Below are 14,131 nucleotides of genomic sequence, written 5' to 3'. Positions count from 1 at the left end.
GGGCTCAGGGTTTCCTAAACCTGAAACTGCAGTGAATTATACTCATTGAAACATATAAAATTCTGACAGGGCTAGACAGACTGGATGCAGGGAGGATGTTTCCCCTGGCTGGGGGGTCTAGAACGAGGGATCATAGTCTCAGGATACGGGGTAGGACATTTAGGACTGAGGTGAGGAGAAATTTCTTCACTCAGAGGGTGGTCAACCTGTGGAATTATCTACCACAGAAGGCTGTGGAGGCCAAGTCATTGAATATATTTAAGAAGGAGATAGATAGATTTCTAGACACAAAAGGCATCAAGGGGTATGGGGAGAAAGCAGGAATATGGTATTGAGATAGAGGATCAGCCATGACCATGTTGAATGGCAGAGCAGGCTCGAAGGGCCGAATGGCCTACTCCTGCTCCTATTTTTCTAAGTTTCTATGAATTAACCTGGGAAGGTGTGATCATTTAATTACTTACCAAGAGGGCCAGGCTCTGTGGGTTCTGTTTCAAAATTTGTGCCTATTGAAAGAAAAGAACAATTAGCTACATCCAAGTGACCACCAACACAGCATTTAAACAAGAAGCTCCTGTACACTGCAGGTACTACAGTGTGATTGTTGAATGGAAGGCATTTTGATGAGAATACCCTAACTTGCACCAAGTCCCATTCACTCATCATCCCTGTGCTCACTGACCTACATTGGCTCCCAGTCCTCCAATACCTCAAATTAAAAATTCTCATCCTTGTATTCAGATCCCTCCATGGCCTCGCCCCTTCCTATCTCTGAAACCTCTTCCAGCTCTACAACCCTCTGAGAGCTCTGCGTTCCTCCAATTCTGGCCTCACGTGCATCCCTGACTTCCTTTGCCCCTCCATTGGTGGCCGTGCCTTCAGCTGCCTAGGCCCTAAGCTCTGGAAGTCCCTTCCTAAACCTCTCTGCCTCGCCACCTCTCTCTCTTCCTTTATGACGCTTCTTCAAACCTACCTCTTTGACCAAACTTTTAGTCACCTGTCCTAATATCTCTTTCTTTGGCTCAGTGTCAATTTTTGTCTAATTATGCTCCTGTGAAGTGACTTGGGACGTTTTACTATGATAAAGGCACTATAGAAATGCAAATTGTTGTTGTACCTGTACATAATCTTCACAAACCTAGATATTATGGTATTGGTGATTCTTGATTAGCTTGTTAAACTTTCTCCAAACAATTTTCTTGCGCCCTATGTGTGAGCCTGGACAGTTCTCAGCGACAGGCTTTGCAAATGTTGGCAACATCAGAGTCAGGCCCAATCCTGTCCTCAACCGACATCGACACACACGCACTTTCCAGCGGGAATAGTGATCAGGATGTTATTTTTCCCCATCCCTAACCCAGGGATGCTGAGGCTAACTGTGATGCTGTCTTGGCTGAAATCAGCTAACTCAGCACAGTAACGGGGATCAACCTTGGGATCATCCTAGTCTGTACGGTTCAGTTACTCACTGTATAGACTCACAGGCATTGGGGGAGCCAATCATTTGCTTTATAGCATCTGTATGAGGTAGGATATAGTCTAACTATAACTATCATGATGTCACTCGTTACATGTAATCTACACCCATACAGTCTGTACAATACCCTTCAGTACCTAAATCAGTCAGGATCTCTGAGGTCTGGACTGGTGGAAAGATTACTTGTGGAAGAAATCCAGGACCTATAAGAGAATGACAGCCAGTCAGTTGAAAATAACAGGGGTCTCCTTAGAGCATGAGCCCAGGCCTTCAACACCAGTGGATCAAATGATTTCTGGGCCTCACACCTGCCCCCCAAAGCACATAACAATATTTGTGCATCGTAACCTGTGTGTCTGGCAACTGAGTTGCTAAGAACTTTTTTGGAGAGAGTGTTGTAACTGGGATTCATAAGAATGTAGAATCAGAAAAGGTCATCCATCCCATCAAAGCCACTCCATCTGCAGCCGATGTACAATCTACCTTATCACTGATACAACCCCATTCATTTAATCTTCCACAGCTATGTAAAACTTAGCACACCATGAACTCTAACCCATCCATTTAATCTCTTTCCACAGGACAGGTACAATCTCCACTCTACATTACAAAAGTGACTACACTTCAAAAAGTACTTCATTGGCTGTAAATTGCTTTGGGACGTCCTGAGGTAGTGAAAGGCACTATATAAATGTAGGGTTAATTTTCTTTCTTTATGGTGGACTTTACCCCACTCAATTAATCTCCTGTATAAATATTCTCTGATCCCCAAAAGGTAATCAAGCAAAACTTCAGAATATTTATCCATTCTCACATCTCCATTATTCAACCCTGGCTGTGGTAGTTGTCCAGATAACATCACCACCTCACAGAAGAGAAAACATCAGGTTCTGTGGGTGGCTTAATAATTTCACTTATTACCATGTTTGCCTCTGAGCCAGAAAGTTGTGGGTTCAAGTCCCACTCCAGAGGAGAACATAATTTAGGCTGATACTCAAGTGCAGTGCTGAGGGAATACAACATTATTGGAGGTGTTGACGAGATAATTAAACCGAGGCCCTGCGTGTAAAGCAATTAAGATGTTTCAACAAAATGATACGGTGGCCTATAAATGAAAATCTTACTCAGCTGTCCCAGAAGCCTCCAATCTTGGTTCCAGATATTAATGACGTTCCTTTTTGAGGGAGTTCATTGTCTCAGCCTCTTGCTGAGAGTCTCACTCCGGTTATACTGTGCCTTTGCATAGGATGAGGAACTAGGCTCAGCCGATCTGTTTTTGTTCCTGTGTTTTCAACTGCATGGAAGCACTTGGAACGAAGGAAACCGTACCCATTGCAAGTCAGCGAAGCCTACATTACAACAGTGACTATACTTCAAAAGTGCCTGTAAAGCACTTTGGGACATCCTGAGGTTGTGAAAGGCGCTATATAAATGCAAGTATTTATTCTTTCTCTTCTTTCAGGAGAGGAGGGAGAGAAAAACCCAACCCTTGGATCCATTAGGAGTCTGTTCCACTGGCACGCAATAGGCAGGCTAGTGTTTACAAGGTTTCATTGCGGGAGAAGTTGCTAATGCTGTTTTTCCATGAACTGACGGCTGTGTACATGCTCCATGTTCCTTTACATGGTACTCCCCCTGGGCAACAATTGACAATAGTGTAAACAACTGGGATGCTGTCCAACTGCAACTTGGACCATGCCACAACTATTAACAAAAAAAAACAAACCGAGAAACAGCTGGACCTAATTGCACCACACTAATATCTACTGGCACATATCCAACTCCCTAAGACTGCTCCTCTCATTCCCTGAGTTTAGTCCTTTCTCCTTCCCCCCCCCACTCCCGGCCAGACTGCTCCACTCTCCTACCACGAGGCCCCCCACCACCCCCAGGGGTCTTGCCACCTAGTCTCAGACATAACTAGCCGGTCTCACTGCTTTCCTTACCTCAACAACCGATGCTACCCTTTCCCAGTCCCATTTCCCCCTCATGTGGCCCTTTCTTCTCCCCACCCCCACCACAGTTTTCCAATCAATATGTAAAACAACATCTTTAAGAAGTTCTTTTATCATGCCTGCTGAAAATCAGCTCCAATGATTTGTTGCTGTGTAAGCAGGTATGAAAATTGTGCCTTGTTTGAGAAAATTCTACTTATTCTTTGCCCTGTGTTATCTGATGTGCAGCCAGCGTGCGCTGGGAAATGGAATGTTCCATTTTTACTAGAGCATGGGGAGGTGGAAAAGTTCTAGTTAACTCCTCATCTCACAAGTGTAAATATATGAATTTGTACTCCAGGTCAGGGTTAATAATTGTTGTTGTAGCCGTGGGTAAATTTGTGTAGCAAGACTTCAGGCATTGCAAAAGTTGACTTTTAGTTGAAGTTAGTGTAGCCCTGAATGGATCTGGCAGCCATGTTGTCTTTACACCAGAACAGGTAAAGATTTTGCTGTGAGCTCTGGGAAATGTAATTTCTTCCTTAGTACAAGTTTAATATTTTGTATTGAAGTGAATCTGCAGAGCTCAGGGGGAGCTACCTGTAATGGTGAGACTGTCACGGAGTCTGTGATTTGATTTGATGGAGTGAGCGGGTGTGTTTATGAACAGGTACAGGAGGGAGTCACAATTTCTGCAGTGATGAATTTATTGAGAATTATTTTTAAATCAAAAATATAAGGCTGTCAGTTAATCACGGTTACCTTCTGCAATTAACGCGTTCATTTTTTTGGTGATTTAAAAAAAAATGCGCATTAATCGCAGAAGTTACGCAGAGAGGAAGGAGCCAGGCGAGGGTGAGGATGGGACACGGGTAGGGAAAGCCTGAGGGAGGAGGCATCAGGGCGAGAGTGAAATGGCTGAAGCATTTGGAAGCAGAGTTCAGGATCAAGCAGGATGCCAGCCAGTCAGTTCTATCTAACATTCTATTCAGGAGCTCATTATCTTTCCCATAAACTCAGAATAACTCGAAAAATAACTTTCCATTACTTTTTCTTTTGTTTTCAGGAAAAATATGCACTTGAAGTGCCGTAACCTACAGGGCTACGGACCAAGAGCTGGAAAGTGGGATTAGGCTGGATAGCTCTTTTTCAGCTGGCACAGACACGATTGGCTAGAATTTTTTTTTATTCGTTCACAGGATGTGGGCGTCGCTGGCAAGGCCAGCATTTATTGCCCATCCCTAATTGCCCTTGAGAAGGTGGTGGTGAGCCGCCTTCTTGAACCACTGCAGTCCGTGTGGTGAAGGTACTCCCACAGTGCTGTTAGGGAGGGAGTTCCAGGAGTTTGACCCAGTGACAATGAAGGATCGGCGATATACTTCCTAGTCAGGATGGTGTGTGACTTGGAGGGGAACTTGCAGGTGGCGGTGTTCCCATGCGCCTGCTGCCCTTGTCCTGCTAGGTGGAAGAGGTCACGGGTTTGGGAGGTGCTGCCGAAGAAGCCTTGGCGAGTTGCTGCAGTGCATCTTGTAGATGGCACACACTGCAGCCACGGTACGCCAGTGGTGAAGGGAGTGAATGTTTAAGGTGGTGGATGGGGTGCCAATCAAGCGGGCTGCTTTGTCCTGGATGGTGTCGAGCTTTTTGAGTGTTGTTGGAGCTGCACTCATCCAGGCAAGTGGAGAGTATTCCATCACACTCCTTACTTGTGCCTTGTAGATGGTGGAAATGCTTTAGGGAGTCAGAAGGTGTGACACTCGCTGCAGAATACCTAGCCTCTGACTTGCTCTTGTTGCCACAGTATTTATGGCTGGTCCAGTTAAGTTTCTGGTCAATGGCGACTCCTAAGATGTTGATGGTGGGGGATTCGGCGATGGTAATGCCATTGAATGTCAAGGGGCGGTGGTTAGACTCTCGCTTGTTGGAGATAGTCATTGCCTGGCACTTCTGTGGCACGAATGTTATCTGCCACTTATCAGCCCAAGCCTGAATGTCGTCCAGGTCTTGATGCATGTGGGCATGGACTGTTTCATTAAATGAGGAGTTGGAAATGGCACTGAACACTGTGCAGTCATCAGCAAACATCCCCATTTCTGATCTTATGTTGGAGGGAAGGTCATTGATGAAGCAGTGGAAGATGGTTGGGCCTAGGACACTGTCTTGTTTTACACACTTTATACAAAAATAATAACTTGCAAGACAACGGAGTATTACAGTTTAACTCTTTTATTAAGCATTAGGTCTGATCTTACTCATAGCAGCACCATTGGAAAAAGCCTGGCATTAGGACCCCTAGCCTGGGTCTTCAAAACAATAGTAGTCCTTACAGATGCCTGCAGGCCAATGACAACTCAGCATGTGATCACATGTGAATATAATAGGTATTCCTTACAGATGCCTACGGGCCAATGATAATTCAATATGCAAATGTTACATCCCCTTTCTTTTAAAAGAAAAATGTTATGCATTACTTTTAAACCTTTCTTCTACATAATGTTCTCGGTAGCATAAACATATAAGTAAACTCAGCATTTAACTAGCACTGAAAACATCTCAACATTTCAATAACGATGTACAGTTTTTTTTTAGGGCAGCGATCCGCCTACACCCTTTGACAGTTCACAAGTCAAGGATAACTCTAGGCTTGACCTCTCGTCCCGACCTTGTGTGGTATGAAACTGAGCATGCTCCTGAATCGGTCAACAATTCAGGTTCAGGTAAGTGTGATGTGTTTTGTGTATTGCTCTGTTCATCACACTCTGTTGAACTGATCCTCTCGTCGGAATGACGGTGTTGTTCCTTGGTGTTCAGGAGGTGCCTGCGATTGCGGCGGTACACCTGTCCTTCTGGGGTGCGGACGTGATACGATCGCTCAGTGTCAGCTGGCTGGATGACGACTGCTGGCTTCCAGTAGTCATGCTCCTGGGTTCTGACGGATTCTCCATTGTGCAGCGGCAGCAGTAGTCTAGCTGACCTGTCATAGTATCTCTTTTGGTGTTGCTGTCTCCGTACACGTTTTGCATGCACTTGCTTGCAGCTGACAACCTCTGGCTGCAGCTGCTGGTTGGTGCTTGGAAGGATTGAGCGAAGTCTGCGGCTCATCAACAGCTGTGCTGGTGACTTGAAGTTGTCAACCGGAGCGTTGCGGTACTCAAGGAGACTGATGTAGGGGTCTCTTTTGTCCGCTTTGGCTTTGTCCATGAGTGTTTTTGCAATCTGGACAGTTTTTTCAGCAAGGCCATTACTTTGAGGATAATGTGGGCTTGATGTGACATGTGTGAAATCCCATGCCTTGGAAAACGACTCGAACTCTTTTGATTTGTATTGGGGGCCATTGTCTGAGACTAAAGTCTCTACCATGCCATGCCTGGCAAAGGCTGCCTTTAGCTTGTGGATTACAGCTGCAGATGTGGTGCTGGGAAGCTTGTCCAGTTCAAAAAATCTGCTGTAGTAATCAACAGTCACTATGTAGTCCTCGTTGTTCCATGTGAACAGATCCGTTGCCGCGACCTGCCAGGGCCTGTCTGGGATACGGTGAGGTATCATGGGCTCTTTGACATTTGATGGGTGGCGTTCTAGACAAATGGAACATTTGCCGACAATGTCCTCAATGTGTTTGCACATTCCGGGCCAAAACATAATGTCACGTGCTCTTTGTTTGCATTTTTCCATGCCCATATGTCCAGCATGAATTTTTGTCAACATCTCTTCCCTGAGACTGGTAGGTATGATGATTTTCTCCCCTTTGAAGACGATTCTGTTGATTTGTGACAGTTCGTCTCTGTGGTTCCAGAATTCAGATATGCTCTGAGGGCATTTCCTCCTTTCCTCAGGCCATCCTTCATGTATGACTTTGCTCAGCCATGTGAGTTGTGCATCTTTCTCTGTTCCTGCTCAGATCTCCTTCAGTTTTGAGTCACTCACAGGTAAGCTGTTGTACACCATGTGCACCTGCACATCCATGCCTTCACTGAGGCTGCTGTCCTCTGGAGAGCGTGTCTGCGACAGGAATGTCTTTGCCTGGACGGTGAGTGATTGTGAAGGCGTACTTCTGTAGCTGAAGGATCATTCTCTGTAGCCTTGGTGGGGCTGCGGCTAGTGGTTTCCTCATGATTGACTCGAGGGGCTTGTGGTCAGATTCCACAATGACTTGTCGGCCATAGACATACTGGTGGAAACGCTTACATCCAAACAGAATTGCATATAGCTCTTTCTCGATTTGAGCACAGTTGATTTCACTGTCTGTGAGAGATCTGGAAGCGTAGCCGATGGGCTTTCCTTCTTGCAGTAATACTGCGCCTAGTCCGTACTTTGACGCGTCCACTTGTAGTCTGAGCTCTTTGTTGGGGTCGAAGTAGGCAGGAACTGGTCCTGGTTCTCTGGTGATTAGGTCTTTCATTTTCTGAAATGCTGTGTCATGTTGTTTGTCCCACAGGAACTCATTGGATTGTTTGAGCAACTGACGCATGGGTGCGTTGATTTCGGAGAGGCTCGGGGCAAACTTGGCTAAGTAGTTAACCATGCCTAGTACTGTCTCTAGCTCTGCGCGGTTCTTCGGTGGCTCCATCTTCTTGATGGCGGAGATTTTCTCTGGATCCGGCTTAATGCCATCAGTTGAGAGGCGATGCCCGAAATAACTGATCTCGGTGGATCCGATTATGCTTTTCTCGGGGTTGAGCCGGATACCTTTCTCCCATGATCTTTGTAGCATCGCACGGAGGTTCCTGTCATGTTCCTCTCTATTCCTGCCATAGATGAGGATGTCGTCTACGATTGCGACTACTCCGTCGAGGCCTTCATAGGTTTCGTTGATCTTCCGCTGGAATTCATCCTGAACTGAGACAATACCAAATGGTAAACGCAGAAATCGGTAGCGTCCAAATGGTGTGTTGAACATTGTTAGCTTAGATGACTCTTCCGTGAGCTTGATAGTCCAGTATCCTGATCGTGCGTCCATTACACTGAAGTAACATGCTCCCACTAGCTTGGGTGTGATGTCATCTAGCGTTGGTAGAGGGTAGTGAGGGCGTTTGATAGCCTTGTGCTTGGGCTATCTCGTGCGATCTAGCTATGTCCATAGCTTTGTCCAGCATTAGCCCGGACCCAACATTCAAAAGTTTCTCTCTCACTTTAGCTGAATGTATTCCAAACACGATGTGGTCTCTGACCATCTCATCTTTATCTGCATATTCACAGTCTTTTACCAACAGTTTTAACTCAGTCACGAACTGTTCAAACGACTCACTAGCTCCTTGTACTTTCTCCTGAAACTTGTACCTAGCGAATATCGTATTTGTCTTGGGCATCACATATGATTCAAAACGGTCAAAATAACTTTTCAGTACCTTTGCTTCATCCGCGGTGAGAGACTATGTGTTAAAAATGTCTCTCCCTTTTTCTCCGATCCACAGGAGTAGGTAGCTGCATCTTTCTTCCTCCCCTTTGCTTTTCAGCGGACCCGAGAACATCAACTCCACGTGTTGCTTGAACTTGCGCCATTCTCTAGGTAAGTTCAAAGATTCCCAATCGAGTCGAGGCAAGGGAGCTCCAACGATGTCCATTTTCAATCCCTGTTCTGACACCATGTCTTGTTTTGCACACTTTGTACAAAAATAATAAGTTGCAGGACAACGGAGTATTACAGTTTAACTCTTTTATTAAGCATTAGGTCTGATCTTACTCATAGCAGCACCATTGGAAAAAGCCTGGCATTAGGACCCCTAGCCTGGGTCTTCAAAACAATAGTAGTCCTTATAGATGCCTGCAGGCCAATGACAACTCAGCATGTGATCACATGTGAATATAATAGGTATTCCTTACAGATGCCTGCGGGCCAATGATAATTCAATATGCAAATGTTACAGGCACTGCCCTGAGGAACTCCTGCAGCGATGTCCTGGGCTGTGATGATTGAACTCCAACCACCACAACCATCTTCCTTTGTGCTAGGTATGACTCTAGCCAGTGGAGAGTTTTCCCCCCGATTCCCATTGACATCAGTTTTACTAGGGCTCCTTGATGCCACACACGGTCAAATGCTGCCTTGATGTCAAGGGCAGTCACTCTCACCTCACCTCTGGAATTCAGCTCCTGTGTCCATGTTTGGACCAAGGCTGTAATGAGGTCAGGAGCCGAGTGGTCCTGACAGAACCCAAACTGGACATGAGTGAGCAGGTTATTGGTGAGTTAGTGGCACTTGATAGCACTGTTGACGACACTTTCCATCACTTTGCTGATGATTGAGAGTAGACTGATGGGGCAGTAATTGGCCAGATTGCATTTGTCTTGCTATTTGTGGACAGGACATACCTGGGCAGTTTTCCACATTGTTGGATAGATGCCAGTGTTGTAGTTGTACTGGAACAGCTTGGCTAGAGGTGCGGCTAGTTCTGGAGCACAAGTCTTCAGCACGACAGCCGGGATGTTGTCGGGGCCCATAGCCTTTGCTGTATCCAGTGCGCTCAGCCGTTTCTTGATATCACGTGGAGTGAATCGAATTGACTGAAGACTGGCTTCCGTGATGATGGGGACCTCAGGAGGAGGCCGATATGGATCATCCACTTGGCATTTCTGGCTGAAGATGGTTGCAAACACTTCAGCTTTGTCTTTTGCACTCACGTGCTGGGCTCCACCATCATTGAGGATTGAGGATGGGGATATCCATGGAGTCTCCTCCTCCCGTTAGTTGTTTAATGGTCCACCACCATTCACGACTGGATGTGGCAGGACTGCAGAGCTTTGATCTGATCCGTTGATTGTGGGATCACTTAGCCCTGTCTATAGCATGCTGCTTCCGGTTTTTAGCATGCATGTAATCCTGTGTTGCAGCTTCCCCAGGTTGGCACCTCATTTTTAGGTATGCCTGGTGCTGCTCCTGGCATGCTCTTCTACACTCTTTATTGAACCAGGGTTGGTCCCCTGGCTTGATGGTAATGGTAGAGTGAGGGATATGCCAGGCCATGAGGTTACAGATTGTGGTGGAATACAATTCTGCTGCTGCTGATGGCCCACAGTGCCTCATGGATGCCCAGTTTTGAGCTCTTAGATCTGTTCTGAATCTATCCCATTTAGCATGGCGATAGTGCCACACAACACGATGGAGGGTGTCCTCAGTGTGAAGACGGGACTTCATCTCCACAATGACTGTGGGGTGGTCACTGCTACCAATGCTGTCATGGACAGATACATCTGCGACAGGTAGATTGGTGAGGATGAGGTCAAGTAGGTTTTTCCTTTGTGTTGGTTCGTTCACCACCTGTTGCAGGCCCAGACTCGCAGCTATGTCCTTTAGGACTCGGCCAGCAGCGGTGCTACCGAGCCATTCTTGGTGATGGACATTGAAGTCCCCCACTCAGAGTACATTCTGTGCCCTTGCTACTCTCAGTGCTTCTTCCAAGTGGAGGAGTACTGATTAATCAGCTGAGGGAGGGCAGTAGTTGGTAATCAGCAGGAGGTTTCCTTGCCCATGCTTGACCTGAAGCCATGAGACTTCATGGGTTCCGGAGTCAATGTTGAGGACTCCTAGGGCCACTCCTTCCCGACTGTATACCACTGTGCCGCCACCCCTGGTGGGACAGGACATACCCAGGGATGGTGATGGAGGAGTTTGGGACATTGGCTGAAAGGTATGATTCTGTGAGTATGACTATGTCAGGCTATTGCTTGACTAGTCTGTGGGACAGCTCTTCCAAGTTTGGCACAAGTCCCCAGATGTTGGTGAGGAGGACTTTGCAGGGCCGACTGGGCTGGGTGTGCCGTTGTCGTGTCCATAGCCGGTGCCGAGTTCGATGCCGGGTGGTCCGTCCGGTTTCATTCTTATTATTGTTTTTCGTAGCGATTTATTACAACTGAGTGGCTCGCTAGGCCCTTTCAGAGGGCAGTTAAGAGTCAACCACATTGCTGTGGGTCTGGAATCACATATAGGCCAGACCAGGTAAGGACGGCAGATTTCCTTCCCTAAAAGGACATTAGTGAACCAGATGGGTTTTTATGACAATCCGGTAGTTTCAGGGTCATCATTACTGAGACTAGCTTTTTATTCCAGATTTATTTAATTAATTGAATTTAAATTCCCCAGCTGCCTCACATTATAGGCATTTGAACTCACGTCTCCGGATCATTGGTCCAGACCTCTGGATTACTAACCCAGCAACATAACCACTATGCTACCATTCCCGGAAATTTCTATGATTTTACCTCCGTCTCTGTGTTATACTATTAATTCTACCATCGTAAACCAACCAATCCTCCTTGTACTAATTGATCCAGTTTATAATCAACCTTTTTCCCGGCAGATAAATCACCCCCTGCTAACAGTAAAGATAAGCCTGACACATAGGCCGAAACGGACATGAATAGAACCAACAGGACAGCCAGAAATTATGATAGTAAAGCTGACACGTTAAATACTTACGCCGATGACAACAGGATCAATTAAATGTGATTAAAACCATGGTTCACTGCGATTAAAACATTTTAATTGCAAGATTAATGGGAATTTTTTTTTTTTAATCGCTTGACGGCCCTACAAAAAACATTTCTTGATCCATTTTGATAGGACATTAAACACCTATAATGTGAGGCACCAAACTGGCCTTCAGATTCAGATGTGTGAACAGGAGGCTGGACAGCTCTCCAGAGGCAGGCATTTTTATAAGATGTCAGACAAGAGGACAATTAAAAAGTTTTGTTTCAAAGCTGGTGAAATCAGCCACCAAATGGATCAATGCGCCTCCTGTTGAGGTACTAATCCCCATCTAGAGTAGCGGGGAGGAGTCCCTGTCCCAATCCCTGGTCTGTGCTGAGTTAGCTGGCCTCAGCATTCGGAGTGCTACAACTGAACTCAGCACCCCTTGACGGAGGGCTCCAGATTTTGATTGCTACCCAGTGCTGTTTCAGTGTGCACATGGGTATCAGATGAGGGCGCTATGCCCTTCATGGATGAACAGCTTGTCCAAAATTACTGTCTAGGCTTGCACGTAAAGAATGGTGACCTGGGCGAGGTACAGAGGGCAGCTAGTGCCTGTGGAACCCATACCCCGGCAAAGAGTCAGCACCTTCTGGAGAAGTGGGGAGAAAAAGATTCAAGGAGAAAAATGTTTTCTCACTAAGGTGATGAGTTCACCGTGACAGAAGTCTCCACATTCAGTGGAGGAAAGAGTTTAAAAACAAATTATAAAAATGAACCATTAATTATATAAGCTACATGTATGGAGTTTACCTCTGGCACTGAGGCTGCTCCTGACCATTGCACTGAGTTCTGAGTGTAGAACTCCCGCTACATGTGGAATATTTTACACACTTGCAGTATTCTAAGTTCGTTACCTTATTTCAGGAGGGACTGCCTGATGTAGAAAAAGGTGCAATATCAACACTTACCAGTATACTCGAAATCTGTGTTATAATCCTCTGGACCTGGGGAAGGAGAAAAGAACAGTGGTCATTGACAGGTCATAGAGTGACCTCGGTCTTGTTTAAAACACTGGTACGATGATGTGACAATGCACTGTGCCCTGTTGGTTTGTTTAACCTGCATCATCAGCGCCAGTGATTTCCCCCGGCGGGGGGGGGGGCGGATTCCTGATCTCCTGCCATAACATTGGCGGAAATCCGAGAGAAATGGCGGAAACGGCCATTTCACCAGGGTACCCGCAAAAGTTACAATGGAAGATCGCAAACCCCCGTGGTAATTCTACACAACCTTTCACCCCTTCTTTAGCTCCTTAATCCCAAGGGGGTGGTGCTCACCCATTCGTAGCTTCTACCCTAATTTCCTGCAGATCCACCACAGCAACGGGGGAGGGGAGGAAGATGGTGATGATAACGATGAGGATGAGAAGGAGGAAGAGAGACTTAAGCACCTACTGGCCAACTACCATGATGACGAGGAGGATGACGATGAAGAGCGAGGTAGTGGTGGACTGAAGGCCACCCGTGAGTTCCTGCTCAGAACTTCTGCCCCAACCCTCTCCAACTCACCCTTCTGCGACACTTGCTTCTTCACTTCCAGGCACCAGCTCAGATATCTTTTCACTTGGGGGCAATTAGATAGTGTTGGTGAGGATGTGCTGGCCGATTCGGAGTGGGGGGGGAAACCAGAGGACTGGGAAGTGGGTGCAGATGTGAACCTTTCCAACGAAGGCTGGGGAGAAAGCTGCTTACGGCTTCGGAGTCGTGGGTCCCAGATCCCATGCCCGAAAAGAAGGATGTACGTGCAGGCTCTGAGGATGTGTAGCAACTGACAGGTGTGACTCTCAAGTCTACAGCTTTCCTGTGCAGCAACATCAGGGAAGGTTTTTCCTCATTGCAGGGACCAATGGAGTGCGTGGCAGCTTCATTTGGAATCTGCAGCAGGCCCCCACAGAAGAAGTTGCCAGGGACCAGTCAGTGAATCTACTTCCTCCGAAGCACAGACTGCAGTTCTGGTCAGTTGGGATTTGGCAAGTTGATTGCGGGAAGGATCAAAAAGCCTTGGGGAACTCGGGGAAGCATTTTAATGGCAGAAACAGCTCCCGCCTGATTATCCTGCCTTAAAAAATGTCCTGCACCATTTATGCACTACTAATGTGCTGAAAGTGGCATAGAAAATCATGCCCCAACATTCAGACCTGTTGATTATATAGAGGTTACACCTGGGCCTCACCCATGCCACTATTTGGAAATATCTGACCCTGGTCCACCCTGGATCAGTGGCGAAAATATCTATTCTAGGCCTGCCTTG

At 46.5% G+C, this 14,131-nt stretch overlaps 1 protein-coding gene across 2 annotated transcripts in view; it reads right to left on the bottom strand.

Annotated features, from left to right (window-relative positions):
• The window catches only part of mfap2 (microfibril associated protein 2), a 50,681-nt gene that overhangs the window by 18,355 nt on the left and 18,195 nt on the right, over positions 1-14,131 (bottom strand). The window contains exons 4-6 of one of the 2 annotated variants that reach the window (XM_085966976.1): positions 12,790-12,825; positions 1,615-1,680; positions 465-506 (exon numbers count right to left, since the gene is read on the bottom strand). In XM_085966976.1, coding sequence (XP_085823102.1) covers positions 465-506; positions 1,615-1,680; positions 12,790-12,825 — 144 coding nt within the window. The remainder of the gene's footprint in view (positions 1-464; positions 507-1,614; positions 1,681-12,789; positions 12,826-14,131) is intronic. The other variant, XM_085966977.1, reaches the window with a different exon arrangement.

The sequence above is a fragment of the Somniosus microcephalus genome, chromosome 25 (genome assembly GCF_052327205.1).
Source record: "Somniosus microcephalus isolate GS21.2 chromosome 25, FLI_Smic_1.0, whole genome shotgun sequence".
Classification (NCBI taxonomy): Eukaryota; Metazoa; Chordata; class Chondrichthyes; order Squaliformes; family Somniosidae; genus Somniosus; species Somniosus microcephalus.
Note: the sequence above shows the minus strand (reverse complement) of the source record. Positions and strands in the feature narration are given on the sequence as shown.